We start from the raw sequence: 26,731 nt of genomic DNA, 5'->3' as shown, positions 1-26,731 counted from the left end.
TGCCCACTGCACTTGAAGTCCTGATTCAAGGACCAAATCACTTTTTCCTGCCCTTGTTTTATTCTTGTGGGAAGATTGGGGCAAGGGGTTCCTCTGAAACGTTTTCCTACCAGATTACACGGTGCTACATTTCATAAGGCAGTAATCTTCATAGTCATTGCCATGGCAACCAGAAAACTCCCTCTTATTTAACCTTCTTTTGCCTGAGGTGTACTTTGTCTGAAATGTCTCTGAGGGTGTGTTACCATCAGACAGTGACATAGGTTATTATATCATTAGGAAGTTACTGTAGCCTTTTGTCCATGTATGTTGGTAACTGGAGGTCTTGTTGAATGCATGGAACTTTTCTTCCTCAGGGCTACCAGCTCAAGGCATGATTTACCCTTTGAAATGCTTCAGTCACACAGACTTGTAGAGTTCTAGTATTTAGAGGTGACAGTCCAGGAAAAGCTGCGCAGTGGATGGGCAGGTCCATTCGTGAAAGTTGAGGGGTGTTGTGATTAGTCATTTGTCTGCATTCAGTGCAAGCAGACGTCTCAAGAGCATTCTTCCTTGTACAGTCAAGTTAAAAAGTTTTGACTCTTGGAGTCATATTTGAGTGTATTATTCTCTAATTATTGTATTAATATTCTATTTTATTGTTTATTTTTATTCATTGATTTTCTTTTTTGTTTATTTATATTTGTACTTTTTTTCTATATCCTTTAACATGCCACCTACACGAAGTAAATTGAGTGGAAAAGTGTTGCATTCACAATCAAGAGAAATTGTTAGTAATGTATATAAGTATATGAAAGAGGCTGGGCCAACAGTTACAGTGAAGAACATAGGAGTGGAAGTAGAAAAGGCAACAGGTGTATCGGAAAGTAGTATCAGAAGAATAATACGAGAAACAAAAAATATCGAATCTGGGGCTTCCACTTCGTTTTCGACACCCATTAAAGAAAGACCTAGGAAATCTCCACTAGCCACTTCGGACGACTTTTAACGAGTCTGTGGTGCGAAGAACAATTAATGACCTCTACATAGTCAAAAAACAGAGTCCTACCCTGAAAAAAGTTCACGAAAAGTTGAAGAAAACGTTAGATTTTCAGGGATGCATCTCCACATTAAAGAAAATTATTTTGAAACTGGGCTTCCACTGGAAGAAAACAAAAAATAATTGGCAGATACTGGTGGAACAATATGACATCAGAGCCAAACGTCTTCTGTATTTTATGACATCCTGGCTAAAATATCGCCTTCCACCTATTATCTTCAATAACACTGATTTTTCATCATTGCGGAATCCAGACATACACGTATATAAAATTATAATATATCAAATTATTTTGAAACTGGGGTTCCGCTGAAAGAAAAAAAAATAATTGGCAGATACTGGTGGAACGATATATCAGAGCCAAATGTGTTCAGCATTTTATGATATCCTGGCTAAAATATCACCTTCCACCTATTACCTTCAATAACACTGATTTTTCTGCGGAATCCAGACATATAATATGATCCTACCACTCAAACCGAAATACCTTTCCTATAAAATAGATGAATCTTTGCAGAACACAATCACAATGTTTTACGACTCCCTCCGTATCACCCAGAACTCACCCCAATTGAGTTAATATGGGACACCGTAAATAATTGGGTTGCTCAAAACAATACCACATTTAAGATGAATGATGTCATTAAACTGGCAGACCAAAAATTGGCTTCCATGACTGCAGAAGAATGGCAACGTAGGTGCCAACATGTAAGGAACATTGAGCAACAATTAATGGCACGGGAAGGCCTTTTGGACGCAGGACGGGAGTTCGTCTTCCATGTTGGCGGTGATGATGACAGTTCTGATGATAGCTCCGATTCATCTGGTGGTGACGAGGAAGGACAGGCATGTGGAGATGGTATCTATGCAGACATTGCCGGTGTTACCCCTTTAGAATAGACCCATGTAATATGTAAATAAACTCTTCATGTATATAACAGTGAAAAGTGTATAATAGCGTATAGTGCATAATAGTCTCCCACTCGGCACTTAAAACTTAACGTTGGATGTGTGAACTTCAACGAGAATAAACCACCATCACTATGCAGCAGAATGAGGTAAGAAGTTATTTCCTTTTGAGAACACCTGTACTGCATTCGCCCCCACACTTGTCCACATGCCGGAGCTCTCCCCGCCACTACCAATACTTCTCCTACTCCGCGTCGGAGGACTGTCAGCTCTAAGTACAGAACTATACTGTGAAACTTTTGAATAGACAAGTTGTAAGAGACACGGATTGACATTAAAACTGGAATAGGGGTTGCTACTTTAGTTCAGTTTAACCACAAATCTTCCAGGAGATGAAAAATGAGAACGTTTTTATGACGTTTTGTTTCAGTTACTTTGGTGTGTCGCGAAGTGCAACAGTTGTCATAGCATATATTATGAAGAAATATGAACTGTCATTTGAGGACGCCTTTGAACGGTAGGTACAGTTTTGTTGTTTTTAAGATTTTTTTGGGTAAATTACTGTCAGAATTTTCACATATTTTCATATGTAGAGTACAGTAGAACTTGGTTATAACGTCATCAAAGGGACCTAAAAATAGTGTCGTTATAAACGAATGTTGTTGTAACCGAAATGGGCACTTCCACAGTAACCTTATGTTAGTCACGTAAAAATCTACCAAAAACCGAGTTAAAATGTTGCATTTTTTAGTGAAATACGTAGTTAAGTACAGACTAACGTAACATTAACGTGGAATTGCCCAAATATGTAATATCAAAGACATATTACAGCGCTTTTCACTGACAATACACACAATATTTCACGAATCACTTTAACTTTCTTTTCAATGCTTAAAACTTTCCTTTTCATTGCCATGTTTTCGCTACTGCACTTCTCTGGGTTTAGGCAGGAACACTATAGGGTAAGTAGACAATGTGAGGTCCTGTTAGACGAGATTCTAGGAAAGGAATGCAGTTAACAACCTGCCGCGTCCTCTTGCACTATTCACGCAGTCCCACCCCACACCCTTGTTTTCGCATAAAACCCACGCTCCTCTTGCAGCCCGCGGTCGTATTCTTCCAGGACAGTCACGTCAGCAAGTAGAGAAAGTGAGGGTGGGCAGACACATCGAACTTTCCCACGATATCAGAGAAATTCAGGAATGAAAATGACGTTACATACGAGGTTGATGCATTTGTGCATGTCGTACTAAGCAAGGTATAAAAACAGTTGCTTTATGAGGAATTAGTTCATACCATTGAATATTTGACGCAATAGACAAGGTGTCGCAGAAACCGATGTTGCTATAACCAAGTTTTACTGTATATATTATGTGGCAGTGGAGTATGCTGAATTGTAATTGTGTATGGGTTCTCCTGCTCATTTATCTTCTCTGCTCTGCACTGCACTGAGCTGAGCTGGGTTATCAAGCTGCTGTTACTGTCATGTCACCTTTCAGGAATTTCCTCATGAGTGCTGAGGTGATATCAGCCCTCATTGCCTGCAGAGTGAGCAGTGTCTTGAACAGTCGTGAAGAAGGGAGCCTTAGTATTTCACTCAAATAAAAGGCCCACACAGGCAACATGACACTATGCCCCCCCTCCCCTGCTTGACACCCACTACATTACATTATATTCCCTCCCCACAGTTTTAATTGTCAGTCCCTGCCTGTTCATCTGAGAGAAGTGGCAGAACACAGAAAACTCTCTAGAACACACTGGGTCCTACGGTTTTCTTTTTGCCTGTATTGACTGTGAGCCAACGTTTGCGGATAGAGGGTGTAGCGTGGTCAGCACAACAAATCCCCATGGGCGTTAATTTCGGTTTTCTATACTGGAGCCACTATTTCCGTGAAATAGCTCCTCAGTTATCATCACGAGGATGAGTGGACACCGTTCCAGGCTCACTACTACTCAGAAAAAATCTGGTAGTGCCGAGAATCGAACCCGGACCTCTGGATCTGTAGGCAGGAACGCTGACCACTGGACCACAGAGAAAGTTGGCACTAAACTTCGCCGACAAGTGGCAGTCGCTCGGTATAGTTCACTGTGGACTAAACTCACGGAGTTTCTTTGTTTGACCGTGTGAGCAGCTGGAGTGTTAATTTCAGACTAGGCGCCATTTTGATCATATAATCCAACTGTTCATTTTCTAAACTTTTTGATATTACATAATATATTAATGCTTAGATAAAGTTATCATTTGATTATTTAGCAAAAGAGGGATGTTACAGTAGTGATGTTGGTGGATTGGTTGAGAATCTTTCCCCTCCTTATAACTTGTAATTCTGTGGAGGAGTGATCACTGAGATTTGACTCATCAAGATTAGATGGCCTTTTCAAGGAATGCTGCTAGGGCCACAGATGTGATGCAGTAAATGAACAATGAGGAGCAGTGAAGTGTGTCCTTGAAAGTTGTACCATCTGAATTCACTGGGCAGCATTGAGATCCGTCAGATTACTTGAATTTCTTGGGACAGTATTCTGGTTAGTGCCATGTTCTTCAGATTACAACCACTGGTCAGTGTTCTCTTCATTCTCTTACAGTGTAAAATCTAGACGTAGGTTTGTTGGGCCGAACCCAGGCTTCACTTCCCAGTTACATCTCTACGAGACGATGAAGTGGCAAGTGGATAAAGCTAATGTTCAGTTTCGCATGTACAGGTTACACGTTGCAGCTACTCAAGTCAAGAAAGGTAGGTACTTATGAAGGAAATTAATATAATGTATTTGTTGAATGAGATCTGTTTAGGTCTATTTCAGTATTAAGAACTTTTTATTTTTAATTTTTAGTCAAAATCCTACCGCAGAATTGTATGGATGTGGTGAAATCTGATCCGTCACTGATCACAGTAAAACCAGAACCTCTTGTGTATCGATGTCGGAAGTGCAGGTATGTATTCTGTTCAAGTGACGGTAATGTAGTGACCTCTGTCAAAGAGTATGGTTTTTTGAATATCATGAACTGGAGGTTAGCTGTTCTTATATATACCATTTAAAGGGAGCTTTTTCAGTTTCCCTGCTAACCATCATTCCACCATTTCTCGATGCTCATTTATCACTGCCCTCTGAGGTGTATGATAGCCCAGATCAGGCAGCACATTATCACATTTTTGGGACTCTACCTGTGACCAAGTCCTTGGCTGGTTGTAGAGTGAGGAAGTCAGATTTTTTAAAGCACAAAATGTGGACCAGTAAATATGTGTGGAAAAATTATCATCAGTTCAACAATTTTAATATTTTTATCATCACATTTTCCTAACTAAATATGTTAACCCTTCAGAGTGGAACCATGTAAATATGGAGTCCGAACGGTGTTGTGGGAATGCTTCCTGCCTGGACATTTAAATTTTTTATTTTTTATGTTGGATTTTACATAGGAAGACATAACATCTCAACAGTTGATAGCCTAAGGCAACTGGTATTCTCAAGAATATTGGACAACAGACAGAGTCCAAAAACTAAGTAATCCCAAGCACTGTGTCCCATCATCAGAACTAAGAATCACTGGGTTCTTGGACTTAGTCCATTGTCCAGTATTCTAGAAACTAGAGAACACAACATTTCAGAAACTGGATCTGTTTCCATCCTCAGGTGAGGAAGTTGGAAGACAACTACTTTGTTGGGTCCCTTAGAAAGAGCTAACCTCAATCACTGGACGAAGTTTCTAGAATACTGGACAATGGACAAAGTCGGAAAACACAGTAATTCTGAGTATTGTACACCATCATCAGAACCCTTTCGAATCTACTCATCAGAACTCTTTAGAATTGACTAGTTAGACAAGTTATTCACTACATGCTGTACGTATTGGAAATTTAATCCATTATCAGTTGAGCTTTTCGTGGCATATCTTGAAGTGTCCCTGTACACAGAGGTTAGCCTCATAATCAGGTGACGTAACACTGTTTTCTTCCTCTCACTATGTTTCTAGCACGCAACACACACCTCTTTGCTGGGCTTGAAGATGTGTGGGGAATGGAGGTATGGTTGTAAATTGTCTCTTGATTAGTTGAAGCTTGCTCTGTTTGCAGAATGCCTTACTGTCACTTTTCGTTTCTTCTTGCCATTATGTACCAGCTCTGCCACATGGGAAATCTTTGTTACTGGTGCATTTCTCTGTGCAGATAAACACGGTTATTTATCACCTTCCAGTACATTTTAATGTACACTTGATTACCTTTCTTTCTTTCAAGGGAGGTACAGGTGAATCAACTCCGGTCGTATTTAGATGGGCTGTTACCTTATTTTCCTTCTTTTGTCCCTGTTTTTTTTATCATCTGTGTCTCACCACTGTAATGTGTTGAAATCATGATGACGTCACTCGATTTGAGGGGGGATACTTGCCTAGAATGTTTGTCTGTCTCCTCGTTCTGCTTCAGTTTCCTGTCTTTAACAGTTCTTGTAATGTCTTCATGTTTAGACTGCTAAGGGTCCCGATGCAGTCAGTTTTCATTGACTTTGGTTTTTGATGCAGTGTTGTAGCATTGTTGAAGTTGAAGAAAGCAGTCTTCTGGGATGTGACACCGTGTAGATGTGGTGTTAACCTACGTTTCGGGGGAACGTCGGTTAACACCACATCTACACGGTGCCACATCCCAGAAGACTGCTTGCTTCATAGTCACCACTGTGAAAACCTCAAATCTTACATTTTTTAAGCTGTCCATAAGCAACATATCACCTACCCAACAATGGCTCCACAAGTGACAGCACAACAGCTGATGTTCGGCGTATGTCTTGTGGAATTGGTGTTGATTCCAACATAGTGTCTGTGCCTGTGTAAGAGACAGCCTGACGTAGACTCACATAGCTCATGGGTCTCATTTTGAGGATTTCAGGGGCATGTATTCTTGAAAGATAGTCTTCCTTGCTATGAAGTAAGTGCCTCATTTATTGCAATATTTTGTCTTGGTATGTATGCAAATTCTGGAATTCTCTATTGAATTACTATAAGATGCAATGCACAATCATTCCTTGACTTACAATTTGCGACCTAATGAATTTCTGATAAAATTAATATCCGTTAGTCAGATGATGTGGATTTTCAGGCTTACAAATTGGATTTTGAAACCTTTGGCTGAGTTTTTGCAGTGTATGGGTGCTGCACTGAACATCATGCAAACCACTGAGCTTATGTTAAAAGGGTAACAACATTCTGGCAGACCTTCTTCCTTGTTACAAGGAGATATGCTGAGTGTGGCTTCAGGAGGCCCCAACACCCCTGTGACCACTCTTTGAAGTTCTTTGCCAAGCGGACCCCTTCAGGAAGCTCCCATGTTAATTAAATTGTTCATCAGTATTGTAAATCCTATGGTGGCTCGAGTGATAACCTAAATTATCCATGGGACATAAAATATTCTCTCATTTCATGTTAATATTTTTATTATGTTAAATATTTAATATCAGTACAATTATAGCATAATATGGGTTAAAATATTTAAAAATTGGGCTTAGTTCTGAGTTCCAGGAATGTAATCCTGTATATCCCATGTTATGATAAGTAACTTGTTTTCAGGAATGCATTAACTTGTAAGTCAGAGTTATGAACTGTATTCTGGAAAGTTTAGGAGGGTCCCATTATGTGTTCTTGCTTTTATGAAGCTCATCAGTGAATCTGATGGTATTATTGTGCAAAGGCAAAAACCTTTAGTCAGAATTGATCTAGTAGTTCGATGTTGTATATCAGATGAAAGTGTGCATCTTTACTGACAAGGATGCAGTGCTTCTCCTATGTTCAGTATACAGAACCAGATGTTACAGAATGTGCAGTCTGTGAGGACCCGTTGTTATTCTACAATGTGTAGTTCTTTTATCTTATTTCTTACTGAAAACCGTCATGACACAACAATCAATAATACGTGTAAGTAGCTCTAGGAGATACTTTTGCTACATGTTTCGGCCTTCGAAAGGCCATCATCAGGCAAATACATTTAACTTTTCGTTATTGAATTGCATGTCAAATATAGGATACAGTGCTAAACTTGTAAGTGTATAAAATTGTATCAAATGATATGAGTGAATATAAAATATAAATTGCAATAAAGATTGAAGTCTTAAATAACCATTTACATAGTCAAAAGTATAGTTAAAAGTTGTATATGTGATCATATTTGGAAGTTGGCAGTTGTAATTGTAATATATGTAATGCTTACACGGACATACGATGGGGTACCGAAAAGAAACCGAACTAATTTTTCTGTGGGCAGAGCTTTTGTAGTACCGCGTTTTGCCGCTATGAGCGCATAGAGCTAACATTCCTGAGTCGATAAGCCGACTACCGTTGCTTCAGAAGGTAAGGACTAGTTTCGGCAGAGTTTATAGTGACAACTGTTTTGTGTGATTGTCGTTTTTGCAATGGGCCGAACACATGAAAATGTTGAAAAAATTCGTGAAATCATCAAGGAAGATCGACGACGGACCATTGAAGAAATTGTGGAGCTGTCGGGAGTGACTTGGAGCTCACTTCAGCGAATTTTGACAGAAGATTAGGGAATGAAAAGGGTGGCTGCGAAATTCGTGCCACGACTGCTGACTGCTGAACAAAAACAAGGTCGCGTGGAAGCATTCTGTGCTTCGAAAGAAGAGTCCCGAAATGATCAAAATTTTTTAAGCGTTTTGCTGATGTTGCTGAGGTGAAGGAAAAAAACGACGGAGGCGCTGTCAAGCATCTCAAAAGATGAATTTAGACAATGTTTTGAAAAATGGAATAAAAGACTAGACAAGTGTATTAGTGTAAGTGGAGAGTACTTTGAAAGGGATTGAAGGTTTGTGCTTAAAATTTGAATAAATAAGTTTAAAAAAAAATAAGTTCGGTTTCTTTTGGGTACCCCCTCGTATTATATACACAATGGCTGATGTGGTGTTCAGAGGCCCGTTGTTATGTTGTATGTTGTTATTTAATATTTGATACTATTTGACGGGCAACCCCATTGTGTAAATGTCTGATTTGATGGAGAGATAGATTACAACTCTTCATTTATCTTCTTTTTCTTTAAGCTGGTTGGTTAACAGTGCTTTCATTATCAAGGCTATGTTGTGTCTGATGATAGGCTGATTAATGAATATGGGAGCAGTTGGTGGAATGTGAATTGGCAGGGCAAACTGAACGCTTATGTCATGAGCATTGCAAGGCATTCCATATTGAAAGATTAGAAAAAACTAGTTCTGGAACTTGTAAGTGTCCTAATTTTCCTCTGATTGCAAAACATTATATTTTTAGCTCCACATTACATGTATCCCTTGACCTACCCAAATCCTGCATTAACAATACATCATACTAGGAAACAGCTGTAATGGATGTGTTAGGTTCTCTATGTGTATCACTAGGTAGCAGCACAGTTCAGCTACATGACAATCTTAGGAAGCAGGTGTACATGTGCATGTTCAGAGGCTGGTTTCAGCAGTCAAAAGGCAAAAGGACGCAATGCAAAGGATGTTCATAAAGATATGTTTATCATGTGACATGTAGTGCAAGAGAGAAGAGTAAGGTGAATAAATGTATGCACTGTAAGACTGTTAGAATAAATCATGGACATAAATCAGTGCAACAGGACGCTAAAATATAACATGATATGTTTATCACATAAAATGGTTCATAACTGAGTCCAGAAATTCTCCCGAGGACAAAGAGGTTGAAATAGAGGTGCTGAAGTGGCTGAGACAGCAGTCAAAAGAGTCGTGTATGCTGTGGGTTTTAACGCACTGGTAAAAGTGTAATGATGTTGGTGGAGGATATGTCAAATAAATATTCTTCCAGGTTTGAATATCACATGTTTTATATACATATGTGACCTATTTATTGACTCTCCCTTATATGATACTTTTATAGCCTACTTTCCTTATTTTGAAAAAGTAAAAGCATGCTTAAGAGATTACCATGCTGTCTGTGTGGGTCTCTGTGTCCACATGTGTATCTCCCCCCCCCCAATTATTAACTTCTGAATGCCTGAACCAGTTTTTATGAAACTTGGTATGTATATCATGACCCCTGATGCCATCTCAACAGCAAACTTCATAAATTCCTCCATCAGTAATACCAACATCACAGCCTCTCAAATTGCTGAGGAGCCTTAAGGAAGGAAAGAGCAGTTTGACATGATTCCTGAAAGCTGGAACATTGGAGCCAGAAGAGGTGGACGTTAGCAGGCAATGGCTTAATAAACACATTTCCATGGCAATGAATACACATGCAACAATAGAAGAACTGTTGGACACACTGTCTTAAGTGCTGTCCATGTTGGGGCTACTTGTATGTAATGAGTGAAAGGAGATTAGGCTATTATTTCTTCCCTGAACTTCTCATATTTAGTTATTTACTAAGGCTGAAACATGAGGCCGCACCATAGCTCAAGCGGTTAATCACTGCCTTCCCACCGCAGTGGCCCGGCTTCAATCCCGGTTCTTATCAAGTGGGATTTGTGGTGGACAAAGTGGAGCTCAGGCAGGCTTTCTCCAAGTACTTCGGTTTCCCCTGCCAATCTTCATTCCACCAATTGCTCCACAATCACCCTCACCTATCATCTGGGGCTGGTACAATAGGCCAGAAGTAGCCGCAGTGCAAGGGACTTAGTCCCACCCCACTAGCAATATGCTGAAATATAATGAAATTATTTATGCAATATAAGAAAGTTTGGGGGCACATGGTAGCGTAGTTGGTTGAGGCACTATGCTACATGCCGGAAGGTCGCAGGTATGATTCCTGATGAGGTCACAGGATTTTTTCAACTGACCTAATACTTCAAGCTGCACCATGACTGTGAGGTCATTTCAGCCTCTAACAGAAATGGGTACCAGGAATCTTCCTGGGGGTAGAGAGTGGCTGGTGCATAAGGCTGATATCCTTATTGCCATCTGTGAGCTGATTGTTAGAAAATGTGGAAACCTCTACGTCTCAACCCTGTGGAGCTCCATGGCCTTTTACACGGATAGCTTTACCTTTTTACCTTTTATGTAAGAAAATTCAGGTTTGTGAACATCTGAAATAAATTGTATCAAGTTGAATGAGATAAGTATTTTTCAATGAAAATTGTAAGCCAGTAAAATCAGAGAGAGGAATACTAACAGTGATTTAGAATTATGTGACCAGTCTTGTGCATGCAACTATCATGTGAGTTGTGAGATACCTGCGGGTTTTTAACAGGTTCGCTGCTACAGGGATTTTAATAGAAATCTACTGTCTTCCACATGGTAATATTGAATTCTTTTTCTGGAGGTACCAGGGTGAGGAGAGTTGCTTGTAGAGTGTAGCACTAAGAATCTGTACAAACTGAGCTCTACTTTCAGGCGCATTGTAGCGTCTGCATCAAACTTGTTACCTCACATACCAAAAGAAAGGCCATCATGGACTGATAAAAAGTGGTCGACTGAAGACAGAGAAGCGATGATGTTGTGTTCCGAAACATACTTCGTGGAGCCTCTTGCTTGGATGTCATCAGTCACGCAGTCACTTCAAGGGAAAATTCACTGCCCGAAATGCAAGTCGAAGTTGGGTTCCTTCAGCTGGATTATGGGTAATGTGTTTTACATAGTTGCAGTTATCTTGAGTGCTGAGCAGGCTGCTGACTTGTTGAGTGTCCTGTTGTTCTCTTAAAAAATTACAATTATTCTCTTGACCTCAGTCACTCATTCATCTCTGTTCTTAATGCAACTTAGATCTGTTCACAATCTCTCTCTAATTTAAAATGAAAATAAAATCACATTATATATGATATAAACTCGTCCTAAGTGCAACAATTTATTGTAGGTCTTTCGTCTTGCTTTCTTCTACACTACATGTTTCGGCAGCAAACTGCCATCATTAGGTGTATACACTCACGTAGCTGTTACACTGCACTTAGTTTAAAATTTAAAACACTGGTCTTCCCAATTGTTCCCTTTGTCGTTGCTAACAGAATCTACTTCGCTGATATTTGTCTGATTTGTACATTATCTTTGTTACCTACACACGTCAATTTTGACTTTCATGAACTGGCACTTTTAAAATTTTCAGTTCCAATTTTAAAAATTCCTTTATAATTTTTTTCCCCCAAAATTTTAAAATTTAAAATTCTCAGGGTTACTTGGCCTATGTCTATAGTGCTGTAGCGGCTACTTCTTGTTCTCAGCACTGTACATATGTTATTCTGTGTAGGCTCCCTGTGTGCGTGCCGCTGCTTATCTTTACTACGTGTGCAATGCAGTGTAACAGCTACGTGAGTGTATACACCTGATGATGGCCGTTTGCTGCCGAAACATGTAGTGTAGAAGAAAGCAAGATGAAAGACCTACAATAAATTGTTGCACTTAGGATGGAGTTTATATCATACAGAGTGCAACAGGATGCTTAAATATAATATTGTAAAATCACATTAATTGCTACATGTTTTGCCCCTACTTGGCCATATTCAGGCAATTGTTCTCTTATTGCAACTGTCACACTGCACTAGATCGTAAGTCAGTGTATTTCCACATTGTTCCATATCGTAAAATGTGTTTGTTTGAGAATAAAATTCCCTCTCCATTTTGTGGTGTCCATGTTTCTGCCCCCTTTATGTGTATGTTCTCACGTGTATACAGGTTGCAATAAAGATGGAGGTGAGTGAGAGTTATGCCTCAATGCAAGAGGATGCTTGAATGTAATATTACTGTTGACCTCAGTCATTTGGGAATAAGGGATTTAAATGCTTGCAGTGAAGGGCTGGAACTGTTCCAATTAAAACTTTTCAATAAAATATATGTGAAAGAAAACATATTTATGAATTCTAGTGTTATGTTTACTAGTATAAGTATTGTTTCCGTAAAATGTCGGTAGAGTCCTGCAGTAAAGCTAAATATTGTGTAAAAAAATACTGATTATTCATGCTCCTGGAAGAGAAGGAGGTTATTGAATAAGATGAGTAATCCTAGATGTACCGAAACTCAAAATGTACGCGTAGTGTCCTATTTGTTTGTGTATCTTGAAGAGTCATTTTTCTTAACAGCTTTGGTTCAAAACATTTTTCTCTCTTGCAGTTGTATATGTATTAGGATAATTGCAGAAATGTTCATAGGCCTTCATATGAAGTGATAGAATTTTCCAGTTTAAATGAATTGAATAGCTGGACATTTTCCCATAAAATTTGTAAATATCCATCTGGTCATCATAGAGTTGTTTCATGCATACAAATGGATGATCTAAGTTGGGTTCTGCATGGATAGTCAGGAAATATACTGTAAATAAATTGTGCAACATTTCATATTCCAGGAAATGTTTACCTTAATGCACAGAATGACGCAACTCTGATTTAAAAGTTTATACACAAGTCAACTTTGTTCTTTGAGCACTGAAATTGAGATTATGAGACGTCAGCATCATGACTCAGACTGGTGTGCGGTATTTTCATAATCTCATTCATTTCAACTGTGACCCTTTCTTTGTGTCATGTCACAGACATCATGCCTTGACTGTTACATGTCTTGATGCATGCCAGTGTGTGGCCTACCTAAGACTTCAATGCTGACTGAAGCATTGTTACCTCTGCCATCTGTTAGTCCTATCTGTAACTACTAATATATGACTTCTACATAAGGACAGAATAAAGACAAATTGGCAGGCCTCAGGAAGACTATGTTTTCTTTCACAGGCTGTCAATGTCCATGTGGTTCAAAAATTTCACCAGCATTTTATTTGGTGCCATCAAAAGTTGAATGGAGTAACATGGTGCAGAATGTTCAGGTGACTGTATGACAGATAGACAACACTGAAGCTGCAAGGTAAAATGGAAGTGCAAACAATAATAATATGATTTGTACAGAATGGCTATTCTGTTTACTGTTGCCCTGTCCAGTCTGAAGAAAGCAAAAATACATAAATTAGAGTTAAAGCGCTTCTCTTTTTGGTCTTACCTCCATTTTCTCTGTTCAGTAATGTTTTGAATCATGCAAGGAGTTTAAGACCTGAAGAATACCATTTTGTTTCCTTCTGACTAACTTCATGGAATAGAGCCTTTCTTGAGAAGCCACTAATTATACAACTACTCAAGAACTTCCCAGCGTTTTGTGGAACCCAAAGGTTCATTACTGTAAGAGCCCTCCACCGGTCCCTATCCTGAGGCAGATTGATCCAGTCCATACCACCCCATCCTATCTAAGATCCATTTTAATACTATCCACTCATCTATGTCTTGGTCTTTCTAATGGTCTCTTTCTCTCTTGCTTTCCCACCTCATTCTCCTTGACTTGATCATTCTAATTATACTTGGAGAAAATTGCAGGTTATGAAGCTCCACATTATGCAGTTTTCTCCAGCCTCCTGTCACTTCATCTCTCTTTGGTTGAAATAGTCTCCTCAGCACCCTGTTCTCAAACACCCTTGAAATTTCAAGTTCTAAACGTGACAAATTAGTTGATGTAGCCGAGGGCTATGGCTGGACTGCCAAGGAATTGGTTCAATTCCTGCCAGGAGCAAGAGATTTGTCTGTTCTGCACACCTTCCAGACACCAACTGCAGGGCCAACCATGTCTTCTATCCACTGGTCACGAGTGGCTGTTTCCCTAGGAGATAAAGTGCCCAGGACATGAAACTGACCGCTCATTCCCATCTAGTGTCAAGGTTAAAATATGTGTAGCTATACCTCCACAGTGGCCCCGTGGTCTAAGGCATGAACTGTCTTCACTCACTCGAACGCTGGGAACGTGGGTTTGAATCCTTCTCAAGACATTAATGTCTGTATGTGTATTTATTCTGTGCCTGTATTGTTCTGTGTGTAGATAGCGGCCTTGCGACAGGCTAATCACTTTCCAAGGAGTTCTACCATCTGCGTAAAAAGATTATGAAACTGCAGAAGAGGCCAGGGCCCAACAAAGTGCTGTAGTGCCATTGTTGAATGAATGAATGAATGAATGAATGAATGAATACTTCCACTCCATCATACATCTTCATGAAGTGGTGATTATTTAATTAAGCGTAAGAACTTTACCTTTATAATGTCAGTGAATATTAGGATTGTAGTCTACTGGGCTGTGATGCTGTCTCATTTGGAAAATAGGTACCAGTCCTGCAAAGGAACCTTACTGTTTCTGCCATCTTCCTTTGCAGCACTGGTACCTAACGTACATACAAAGCAACAGTGCCACACATCCCAGGAGACTAATCTTCATTCTGTTTCGTGTGAAGTCTGAATAAGTGGATGTCACTTGGCTGTGTGTGTACTGATTACATTATCCTGCATCTTTTTGTTACATTCTGCAAATTCCATATTGGGTTATAATATTGTGGCATATTTGCTCAAGTCAAGAACTGTAAAGCCAGCAGAGACATCTGTTGCTAGGGAACGGCTCTGCAGATGCGCTCATTGTTGGGCAGCAGATTCGTAACACGCAACGAAATGGGAAATCCTGTTCTCTGCGTGGTCTGTGCAATAGCTGTGTGATGCAACAATATAAAAACTGTTGGGAGAGGTGTTCCCGGTGCAGTCTGTGCCGAGGCTGTGTAACAAGGGCCAGCTACTATTAGAGTCTGGTCTTGAGACGGCAGTTAGAAAAGTTGGAATTGGTTGTGAGAGTCACTCTTCATTTAAGCCACAGTTGTGGCACAGTTGTGCACAGTTGTGCAGTTGTGAGCTCAGGCAGTAGAAGCAGTTGCGGCAACATCACAGTAGAACGGATGGGGCAAGGGAAACACAGCACTGGGCACTGAGATACGTGTGTTCAAATCCTGGTAGAGCTGTAAGAATATACCAACTCTATTGCACAATAAAAAGTAAATGTCATAAAAGCTAATTAACTAGAAAGAAACCTGTGTGAAGAGTAATGAGTAGGGACCAGATTTTAATGCAAATGCATATTTCTTTCTTGCAACCAGAAACTATGCTTGTTTGGATATATGTATGAATTACTTAATTTTTTAAATTTTGGACATGGTTTGATGGTGCATATAAATGCATATTTTGCCTGTTTTATGAATAAGCATCATATTTTCCAAGATATTTATACTGCATATTTCCTTTTTAAAATGTTTATCATATATATTTTTTAATTATATGTTCAAATTTTTAATCATGGTCGTGTGTGTACAATTTTTCTTTTCCATGCAAGAATATGTTGCATATTTGACCCAACATTTCGTCATGATTCATGTTACTGATGCAATACCCAGGACGGGACCTCCCTGATCCTCTACTCATAACTTGCCTCATCCGCATACTATCAAAGTGGCCGTGAGGAGATTAGTCAGAAGCGTTCACATGTAGCCGCTACCAACATAATACTGTTCAACCGATAAGGGACTTCACTTATTTATTTCCGAAGTCTCCATGAGGTTTTTTACGCTTCTTCATTTGAAGCTGGGGGCCATTCACATTAGTGGTGTCTAGTCTGTAGCAAAGTTTGTTTAGCTTTCTGTACTCATGCCGAAAGTGAAAGTGCCGAAAGAGGGGAGAAATAGAGAGCCTCTGTGGGATGTAGTCTATATGTAGACGGGTGAGTGGGTAGGTAGAGAGAGAGAGATAGAGCCGTGGCTCTACAGACCTTTGTTGGGCCTTGGCTGCTTTCAGAGTTGGTAGGATTCCATGAATGGGGGATCAGCCCGTTGCAAGGCCTCTACCTATACACAGAATTAACACAGACATCCATGCCTCGAGTGGGATTTTAACCCATGATCCCAGTGCTTGAGTGGGCGAAGACAGTTCATGCCTGTGATCAGTGGGGATGAATTACTATGAGAAAAACCTGTCCCAGTACTGCCTTATCCACCACAAATTCCACATGGATTGTTGTAGCACTTAACTGAGGCATGATAAACTGGGATCTGACAGGCAGAGTTGAGGATGCCATGGCTGTGATAGTCTGTTGACAACCAGGTTACATGTTACTGCTTTACTTTTGTCAGAAATTAGACTGAGTGTTACAGTCTGCAGGATCTGATGTGATGATGCTTCAGACAGAAAGGAAATTGCTATCCTTCCGCTTGTTACTATCGATAGTACAGCCCTCTTCTAGTCTCCTTGCCCCTAAGGCAATCCATTTTGTATGCACGCACCATGAATTCTTCATCAAGCTGTACGAAAGGACTAAGAAGTATTGCAGTAGTATGTATACCATATCATTTATGGTTAAACTGTATTTAATTTTCTTTGCATTGCATGTTTTAACAGTTTAAGAAAAATAGCTTTAATTGTTTGTTCTGTGAAATATGATATATATGGTGTTTAAGGTGTTGAAAATGAATATTTGTTAACGTCCAAAACTTCGCCATTATTTAAGATTATATGGTCGATAATACTAAACCAAATATTTGACATGTTTATGCTGTGATTATCATTATGACAATACATTAGTTACTCATATGTGCACATGTAATGCAGTAGTGGGTAGTGTTGAATGTTGCATTACAAATACAATAAACCCTCGCCAATCTGGATTAAATGGGGGAAGTTCATCTGGAATAATGAAAAAAAAAAACAAATAGACAAAGAAACCGTAGAAAACAAATAAATATAAAATGTAATATTGTGGGTAATGCTGATGAAAATAAATAAAAGAATATCACTGCAGCTGTTTCTCCTTCTGTCAGAAGATGAAATCCATGGTCTCCTTCATCCAGCTAAAGTCAATCTCGGATATTTTCTTTCATGGTTTCAGTCTCCAGCTGCCCTCTACACAGTCTGAAAGTCCTCTTGCTCCTAAATCCCATGCTTCTTTTGAAGTATGTACTCAACTGTGAATAGGAGCTGGGATAGCGCAGTCGGTATAGCGACTGGCTACAGGCTGGATGACCAAGGGGGCAGAGTTCGAGTCCTGGTACAGTCAAGAATTTTGTCTTCACCATGTCCAAACTGGCTCTGGGGCTTGCCTAGCCTGCTATCCAATAGGTATCAGGGGCTCTTTCCCCAGGGGTAAAGCAGGAGGTGCATGAAAGTGACTACTCACCTCCTGCTAGTGTCAAGGTCAAGAAAATGTGGATCTATACATCCGCTTCCTGATATGCCTTCATGGTATAGTGCTTAATTAGTTAAGCACAGGAATAACAACTTTTTTTAGTCAACTGTGTGATCTAGTGGTCAGAGTTTCTGGCTACAGATCCAGAGGTCCGGGTTCGATTCCTGGCGCTGTCAGATTTTCTGAGAAGTAGTGGATCTGAAACGGGGTTCACTCAGCCTCGTGTGGATAGTTGAGGAGTTCTTTCAAGGGAATAGAGGCTCCGGTCTAGAAAACCGAAATTAACGGCCGTGGGGATTTGTAGCGCTGACCACGCGACACCCTCAATTCGCTACAGCTGTCACTAGGGCTGAAAACCCACTGACGCGACCAGCCGCGCACGGTTTGTCGAGTGTTGTCGCTCGCGGCCGTTATTTGTATTGCTTTTATGAGCCGCCCGCGTTTAAGTTTTGGAACGCGGCACACAGGCGGCAGAGCTGTTGCGTGCCTAGTATATACAAGTAATGGACGCGCGCGACAAAGTGCGGCTAGCCGCTCGCGACTAGTCTAGTCGGTGGGTTTTCAGCCTAACTTCGCCAACTAGCGACGGTCGCGCGGTCGGTATAGTTCGTTTGTGGACTAAAACCAAGGAGTTCATTCGTTCATGAACAGAATTTTTCATATTTTGATCCAGGTTAGCTGTAACCGGATTAGTGAGGGTTTACTTACTTTATACAGGATGAGATATATATGGCTAACATCAATGTTGCCCTTGTAAACCGCAGTAAAGCATAAAGTGATCTAATGTAAGATGTAGTGTCATTGGTTACAGATGTATTGTGTAGAAGAATTTCTGCATATGGTGGTTCCCTTCAATTGATTTGGTGCAGATCAGTTTATTGTAGGTTCTACCAGCAGTGACTATGAACGGTGCTACCTTCTGGGATGTGACGCCGTGTAGACCCGTGGAGGTCCACCAGTGTTCAAAAGTGAACCAAGCCAGAAAGTAAGAAGAAGCAGATGGCAGGCAGTGCATTTTAAAGTATTAATTGAAGGTTAATGCACTCATGTAAAAATTTATATGAATTCATGGATTTTTATACAGAATAATAATGTATTTGTTTTGCCATCAGATGTACATTAATGTGAAACAGTTGTGTTAAAATATGTTTCATGTTGAGGTTAAACTGAGAGAGAGAGAATATTCTAATGTGAAAATAATTTCCTGAGCTGAATTAACATATGAGCTAAAATATGAGATTATTATTCTTGTACTTTCTCAGACATTTTCACCTTCCTCTGAGTCCTCTAGCAACCAGATCTGTCTGGCTGTCTGTTCCCAGGGCTTCTCAATTTCCCCCTTCTCCGCATGTGTTTCACATCTTGGTATCAGTATATAAGATTTTTAACCACCGTCCAGTGTGACTGATGAAGGTTGTGTTTTTAATTTTTCATCTTTTACATGTTTCGGTCAAAATCTTCAGAAGGGTGATATCAACACATGGAAATTACTATTACATGTCATAGATATAAATGTTATATCCTTAACTAATACTAAGGTGTACATTCATTTGATAAAACATCTAAAATCATTACAGTTAGTCTATTTACAAAATAATGTTCAATAAAAAACTCCGTGACTTTAGTCCACAAGCGAACTAGTTCGATATTTGTTATAATCTAGAAGCGGTTTGGTTCTTGTGGTTACACTTCTCCTTAATGGAAGATGAAGATATTCCTCTGCGGCGTCGCTCTGTTGTCTCATGATGAAGGCTCTTCAAGGCTTTGTATCAGTCTTCCTCATGGGCGTTTTCCTGGCAATGTCTTGTTAATGTTAAAATTGCACATGCCACCTTACTTGCGGCGCACACTGTAACGTAGTTGCTTGAGGCACTATGCTACGAGCTGGAAGGTCGCGGGTTCGATTCCGGATGAGGTTGAAATTTTCAATTGAACTAAAGCTTGCAGCTGCACTATGGCCCTTGGGTCGACTCAGCCTCTAACAGAAATGAGTACCAGGGGTCTTCCTGGGGATTAAAGGGCGGCCGGCGTATAAGGCTGACAAACTCAGCGCCATCTGTGAGCCGACTGTCTAGAAAATGTGGGAGCCTCCGCGGCACGATACAAGGATAACTTTACTTTACCACCTTACTTTATTGTTCGTTTATTGCTTTTACAAGGTAATTATCATTAAAGTCAATCACAATTTTTTATGTATTATTCTGCCTCATCTGGTCCTCTCCGCCTCGATAGCAGTGAGTCATTTCTTCAGAAAGAAAGAGACTTAACCTTTCTAAAATAAGACAAATGACTACAACATCTTCTCTGTCGATATTTATTGAATATTGATAATTGTGTGTTCTCGTTCAGACAGCGAATGCAACTCTCGTTCCCAAGCCAGTTTTGTGCGGTGCCTTGCGCCAATGTTGTGGCGCCACAGTTCTGACCATCAGTTTGCAAGTTACATGTTCAGTGGCCGTTGTTTTAGTAGTCGTCCCCCGATCCTGGGTTATGCCCTGCTTCGTAGAGTTTGACCAAGCCGACCTTCCTTCTACGGCAGTCTCTTCAACTGATCGGAATTTTTAGGTAGTGATACAAAGTGGTACAAAATTTACAAACACGTTTGTCACTGATGACGAGACATGGTGTTTTCAATATGAGCCTCTCACAACGCGGCAGAGTGCAGCGTAGTTGAGCCCAAAGAAGCCGAAACCAAAGAAAGTGGGCTTGCAAGAGAGTCGAGTAAAGACACTGCTAACCGTTTTCCTCGATTCCAAAGGAATCATTCACAAGGAATTTCTGCCAGAAAGTCAAACAGTGAATTTTGATTATTATCTCGGAGTCCTCAGTCGTTTGTGGGCGAGAATTCTTCGAATTCCACCTGGATATCGAGAGCAAGGTTCTTGGTCGCTCCTCCATGACAATGCCCCACCGCACAAATCAGAGATCGTGCGCGATTTTTTGGCCAGAAAGGGGATGACAGTCCTTGATCATCCTCCATATTCGCCAGATTTGGCTCCAGCATATTTCTGGTTGGTCCCAGAAGTTAAGTTGGTGATGAAAGGAGACCGTCACGACACCATCCAGGACATCCAAAGGGAATGCACCGCAGGTTTAAATGCGATTCCACAAAAGGAGTACAGTGACTGTTTTCGAAAACTTCAATTGATTCAGAAGGAGACTATTTTGAATAAAATGAGTGAAATTTTGAAAATAATTCACGTCTTGTATTTTTAGTGATCACAGTCCTAACAGAACCCGGACACTGTGTATGTTGGAAGCAGTGTGTTCTATGCGTTGTGTCCCGAGGCTATATAGCGAGGACCAGCTAGTTAGCTGATAGTTGCAGGGTCAGTTCGGGAACCCAGAGGAAGTGGATCGTTCGCTGTTGGAAGGCGCTACCAAGCAGCGCAATGAAGACCGTGACTGAGAACACTATATTGTGTGTGTGTGTGTGCGTGCGCGATACGGATTTGTAAAGTGTAGTCACGAGTGGTTAATGAGTACAGTTCAGTTCAGTTATTCAGTATAGAAGGGGTGGGTTTCCCCATGCACGGCGACTAATAGTCTGTTGTACGTCCCCCTTTAATTTCTACTGTATCCATACCCTACCAATATTGGTGCCCGCTATCTCCCCTTTCTGCCAGCGAGGTCTGCCCTCTCCTGGCAGTGGTACCCGATATTTCTCCCCTTTCTGCCAGCGAGTTCGGCCCTCTACTGGCATTGGTACCCGATAACTTCCCCATCTACCGATGGCATTGGAAACTACTTGGGCGGGAAACATTTTGCCTAATTTTGCTCAGAGGTCTCCTAGAGACACGAGATCTTTTACGTGCCGTAAATCTACGACGTGGGACCCACGGCTTAAAGTCCCTCCCGGAGGACTTGTTCCCTGAATTTTTCCGCCCTTAAAATTTCCGCGACCTCCGCCGGTTTGAACCCGCGTACCTTGAGTCATGAGATGGGAACGTTACCGCTAGACTACGGAGCCGCTATGAGTACAGTTAATCCGATTACTAATCCAAATCCGTCTGTAGCCACTGGATCGCTTGATAATATCATGTTTAGTAGCGACACGTAACGCGTCTTTTCTGCGTTTGTGAAGTTGCCGCTGGGATCGTGAAGAGTCAATGCCACGCTATGCGTTCCACTGCTGTGCAAGGCACATTAGGGCTCTTGGTATTGTACGTGCGACTCTCGATATCTCGCATGTTCGGCCGCTTAATCTCACGGGTGTCGATAGATCGAAAATTCTTTCATAAAGAAAACAACTCATTTTACGGTCTTGTCGCTGTGTAGATGTACATTACAATTTTTTTCAAGCCCTTTGCGTCAGACCACAAACTAAAAGTATATTGTGATGTAAAGTAAAGTGAAGCTATCCCTGTAACAGGCCATGAAGGCCCATAGGGTTGTGAGACGTTAAGGGTCCCACATTACCTTGACAATCGGCTCAGAGATGGCGGTAAGGTTGTCAGCCTTACGCGCCGGCCGCGCTTTACTCCCCAGGAAAATCTTTTAGTTAATTCCTGGTACTCATTTCTGGTAGAGGCTGAGTAAACCCCAGGGCCCAGTGCGGCCGGAAAGATTAGATCAATTGAAGAAAATCCAATGACCTTATCGGGACTTGAACCTGCGACCTTCCGGGTTGTAGCATAGTACCTTAACCACTACGCAGCCAGTTGAGAGTAGGTTTCAACTTAAGGGCACAGTAAAGAGAAAAAGGTAATGGTCCGTGAAGGCCCATAGGGTTGAGAGACGTCGAGGTTCCCACATTTTCTAGACAATCGGTTCACAGGTGACGGTAAAGTTGTTAGCCTTACGCTTCGGCCGCCCTTTAGCCCACCCAGGAAGATTCCTGGTACTCATTTCTGTTAGGGGCTGAGTTGACTCCAGGGCCATAGTGCGGCTGGAAGGATTAGGCCAATTAAAAAAGCACCGCATCGCGACTCGAACCCGCGACCTTCCGGCGTGTAGCATAGTGCCCCTACTTAAGATTGCAGTGACGTAGGAATACCGGCCTGTTGCCGCATAATCAGTTTCTTGTATTTTCACGATCAGCTGGAAACGAAAGTCTAAAAATCTCTTTGTACGAAGAAATAGATTAGGAAATGCAGAGCTGTTGACTTGCAAGTGAGAGTTGTGTGCGTTACATGGTCCGAGTGTGGGTATTTGCACAACAGTACAAAATTACGAGAACGTGAGGGGTTAGCTACCGTGTTTGAGCAATGACAGGCGATCTCTGCCCACAGCTCCATTGATACAGCTTGCCGGAGTTACGAGTATACGCGTTTTCAGAGTCCTTATAGTCTGTTCCTCAATTGAAGACGACGTTATATTGTAATATATATATATATATATTTATTAGTATTTTTGTGAACAACATTAACTTGTTGATTCTGGTAATGGAGACAAAGTTGTATTTTCTGTGAGGTAGTAACTGTTTCTTATACTAAACATCACGCTTCGAAGGACTAAGCATATTTGCCTCCTAAGTAAGATTCCGTTTTCGATCCCCGATTACACAATTAGAGAAGTCTGTAGCCTAACTCAGCGCCATAATTCACGACAGGGACAGAGTCATGTGTTTTCGAGTTTATGGCTATTTGTTGACTGAACCCCTGCCCTCATATATAGAAGTCCGATGTTTGCTACTCTGTCGACATATATGTTAATAGTCAGAGATGGTAGTATTTGCGAGTAAGAGCGTGTGATGGCATCAACAGGTGGCAGTGATAGGTGCTTTGCAGTGTCCTCTGACGAGAAGTCCACAGCTGACCTCTAGATAGCAGTGATATTATTCTAACAAGTTTAGTATCTTAGTACGCTCTAAATGTAAATGGTCAGTCAAGTGGCTGCATGGAAACACCTCAATTTAAATCAAATTCTCTCCAAGAAGCACCACAGACACTCGTGGGAAAGGTGCATTATACTTTAATATCAAATATGGCCATAGTCAGCAATGCGTTTATTTCAGAAGAAAATGCTGCTCATTAATGTCCTGATTGCAATTTAGAGGTCTCTCAATTTCATTCGCCAATATTGTCCATAGGGAGGTTCCGTACAACAATATGGGCCCAAAAACTGTATGCACACTTTAAAGAGGTTATCTACGGACATTTTTAAAGCTGAACCGAAAAGTACTGTACTGTGTGTAGTGTGATGCTCTCACAAAAGGTGTTAGACTAACTCCATGCAGCTGAGCCTCTTCTTGAGAAGCCACCAGTTGTGCAGCTAATCAAGTATTCCCCAGCATTTTATGCAACCCAAAGGTTGCCCTCCACTGGTCCCTATCCTGGGCCAGATCAATGCAGTCCATATCGCCCCATCCTCATTCTAAGACCCATTTTATTATTACCCACCCACCTTCGTCTTTGTCTTCCTAGTGGTCTCTTTGTTTCTGGCTTTCGCACCAATATCCTATATGCATTCCTCTTCTACCAATTCATACTACACGCCCTGCCCGTCTCATCCTCCTTGACTTGATCATTCTAATTATACCTGGAGAAGAGTACAAGTTATGAAGCTCCTCATTATGCAGTTTTCTCCAACCTCCTGTCACTTCATCCCTCTTCGGTCCAAGTATTCTCCTCAACGCCCTGTTCTCGAACAGAACCCAGATAGTGTAGTCGGTATAGCGACTGGCTGCAGGCTGACGACCGAGGGGTCGGAGTTCGAGTTCCGGTAGGGTCGGATTGTTCTCTTCACCACGTCGTCCAGACCTACTCTGGGGTCCACCCAACCTCCTATCCAATGGATACCGGGGGCTCTTTCCCCGTGGGTAAAGCGGCTGGAGCTTGAAGCTGACCACTCACCTCCAGCCAGTGCCGAGGTTAAGAAAATGTGGATCTATACATCCACTTCCCCATACACCTTCATGGCATACTGCTTAATTAGTTAAGCACAGGGACAAATTTACCTTTACCTTGTTCTCAAACGTCCCCAGTCTATGTTTCTTCCTTAATTTCAAAGAACAAGTTTCACACCCATACAGAACCACATGCAAAATTATAGTTTTATATATTCTATTTTTTACGTTTTTAGACAACAGACTAGACGACAAAATTTCTGGACTGAATGATAGCAAAACATTACCCGATTTTAATCTCGGAAGATGGTGCTAGTCACATGAATTTCAGATCCACCATATTGAATGGCAAGACAGGGTTAGCAATACATTTTCTAAGCAGATATTTTTGTACAATGAAGTGTGCATACATTTTGTGGGCTTCTCTGGATAGTACCCATTTTAACAGGTTGGCAATATTCTTCCGCCATGTTTGCTATTCTGTCCTTCTGTTCACTATAATTGTGACGGATGTAGAGAATATTCATGCGCTCTGAAGCGAAGGTTGGCAATACTGGTACTGACGCTATATCCGGTCCCCACGGTTGAGGACTGGTGTGATACAGGCAAAGTGGAAGCGTTGTAGGGTGACGAAACACCTGAAAAGTAAAAAGCACAAATATTCGGTAATATTTTTGTAGCTATATAAAACGATGTTATTCCAGTACCCTAAAATAAAGTTCGGAGTTGACTTGAATAGTTGCCTACCTGTGGAAGACATAAAGGCACAGGACGGCGTAGCCACTGGAAGGTTGCCGAGTGCTGGTGTGCTAGGAAGCATTGCGTATTGAGGGCAACCTGGAGGAGTTGTCTTCCACGATGGGTCATAGCTCAGGTAGTCAGGCTGAGACGTGCCTGCGAAGGTCAGAGTACAAATTACACTTTGCTGCACAGGATGCAGCTGCGGCTATTCTTTTTACTATGACGTGGATGAGGAGGATGATTGGTAAATACGAGTAGTAATATAGTATTTTAGCGTCATATTGTTTGTAGAATATGTTGTTCAGTTTCAGTCTTACAGTACATGTATACTTCTAGGATAACTACAGTCCGTATTTTACAACATGTTTCGGCCACTAATTTCGTCCATCATCAGGTGCTACTTTTAGAGCTCCTCTCCACTTTACCTCCATTGACTGATGTTTACAGCGGTACACCGTGCTTATCAAGGAAATAATCATTACACAAGGCTACATACCTAAATGAAATTATTTTTTTAATAACAAGAATAAAAATTAAACAATATTGGTCTAATTTTAACTAGTTCAAATTATTATATTTTAATTTAATTACATTTTTAAGTAAAAGTAAAAAAAAAGTAAAGGTATCCTTGTAACAGACCGTGGAGGCCCATAGGATTGTTACATGTTGAGGTTCCTACATTTTCCAGACAATCGGCTTACAGATGGCGGTGAGGTTGTCAGTCTTACGCATCGGCCGCCTTTACCCCCAGGGAGATTCCTAGTACTCATTTCTCTTAGAGACTGAGTCGACCCCCGGGCCATACTGCGGCTGGAGGGATTAGGTCAATTGAAAAAAGCCAGTGACTTCATCGGGACTTGAACCCGCGACCGTCTGGCTTGTAGCATAGTGCCTCAACCAATTACGCTACCACGTGCCCACCGATTAAAATTTAAAGACGTTTCTACTGCGAATAAAGCATACCTTTCGGAACAAACGGACAAAGGTTTATATAGTTTATACAGTATATGTTTAAGTCTAGAAACTAAAAATCTACGTTATAAGCAACAATATGACCTTCCCCAATTGTACACATTGCCCAATGGAAAGGGAATAGCAGAGACAGTTGAGAGTGACTGTATGAGTCCTACCTGATGATGGCCACAAATAGTGGCCGAAACATGTTGTAATGTAGAAACTGTATAGTTCTTATACGATGGGGTACCCAAAAGAAACCGAACTAATTTTTTTTTGTGGGCAGAGCTTTTGTAGTACCGCGTTTTGTAGCTATGAACGCATAGAGCTAACATTCCTGAGTCGATAAGCCGACTACCGTTTGCTTC

At 41.0% G+C, this 26,731-nt stretch overlaps 2 protein-coding genes across 4 annotated transcripts in view; one reads left to right on the top strand and one right to left on the bottom strand.

The window, feature by feature from the left end:
- Window positions 1-19,419, top strand: part of LOC111871706 (dual specificity protein phosphatase MPK-4) — a 31,825-nt gene extending 12,406 nt beyond the window's left edge. Inside the window, exons 3-8 of one of the 3 annotated variants that reach the window (XM_023864975.2) lie at window positions 2,379-2,465; window positions 4,535-4,683; window positions 4,781-4,880; window positions 11,270-11,496; window positions 13,588-13,717; window positions 18,693-19,419. In XM_023864975.2, coding sequence (XP_023720743.1) covers window positions 2,379-2,465; window positions 4,535-4,683; window positions 4,781-4,880; window positions 11,270-11,496; window positions 13,588-13,691 — 667 coding nt within the window. In that variant the 3' untranslated portion in view covers window positions 13,692-13,717; window positions 18,693-19,419. The remainder of the gene's footprint in view (window positions 1-2,378; window positions 2,466-4,534; window positions 4,684-4,780; window positions 4,881-11,269; window positions 11,497-13,587; window positions 13,718-18,692) is intronic. The other 2 variants (XM_023864974.2, XM_023864973.2) reach the window with 2 other exon arrangements.
- A 5,462-nt stretch (window positions 19,420-24,881) lies between these two features.
- Window positions 24,882-26,731, bottom strand: part of LOC111871708 (paired mesoderm homeobox protein 2-like) — a 31,067-nt gene continuing 29,217 nt past the window's right edge. The window contains exons 5-6 of the mRNA XM_023864982.2: window positions 25,416-25,562; window positions 24,882-25,306 (exon numbers count right to left, since the gene is read on the bottom strand). Of these exons, the coding sequence (XP_023720750.1) occupies window positions 25,164-25,306; window positions 25,416-25,562 (290 nt within the window). The 3' untranslated portion in view covers window positions 24,882-25,163. The remainder of the gene's footprint in view (window positions 25,307-25,415; window positions 25,563-26,731) is intronic.

Source organism: Cryptotermes secundus, unplaced genomic scaffold (assembly GCF_002891405.2).
Source record: "Cryptotermes secundus unplaced genomic scaffold, Csec_1.0 scaffold349, whole genome shotgun sequence".
Taxonomy (NCBI): Eukaryota; Metazoa; Arthropoda; class Insecta; order Blattodea; family Kalotermitidae; genus Cryptotermes; species Cryptotermes secundus.
Note: the sequence above shows the minus strand (reverse complement) of the source record. Positions and strands in the feature narration are given on the sequence as shown.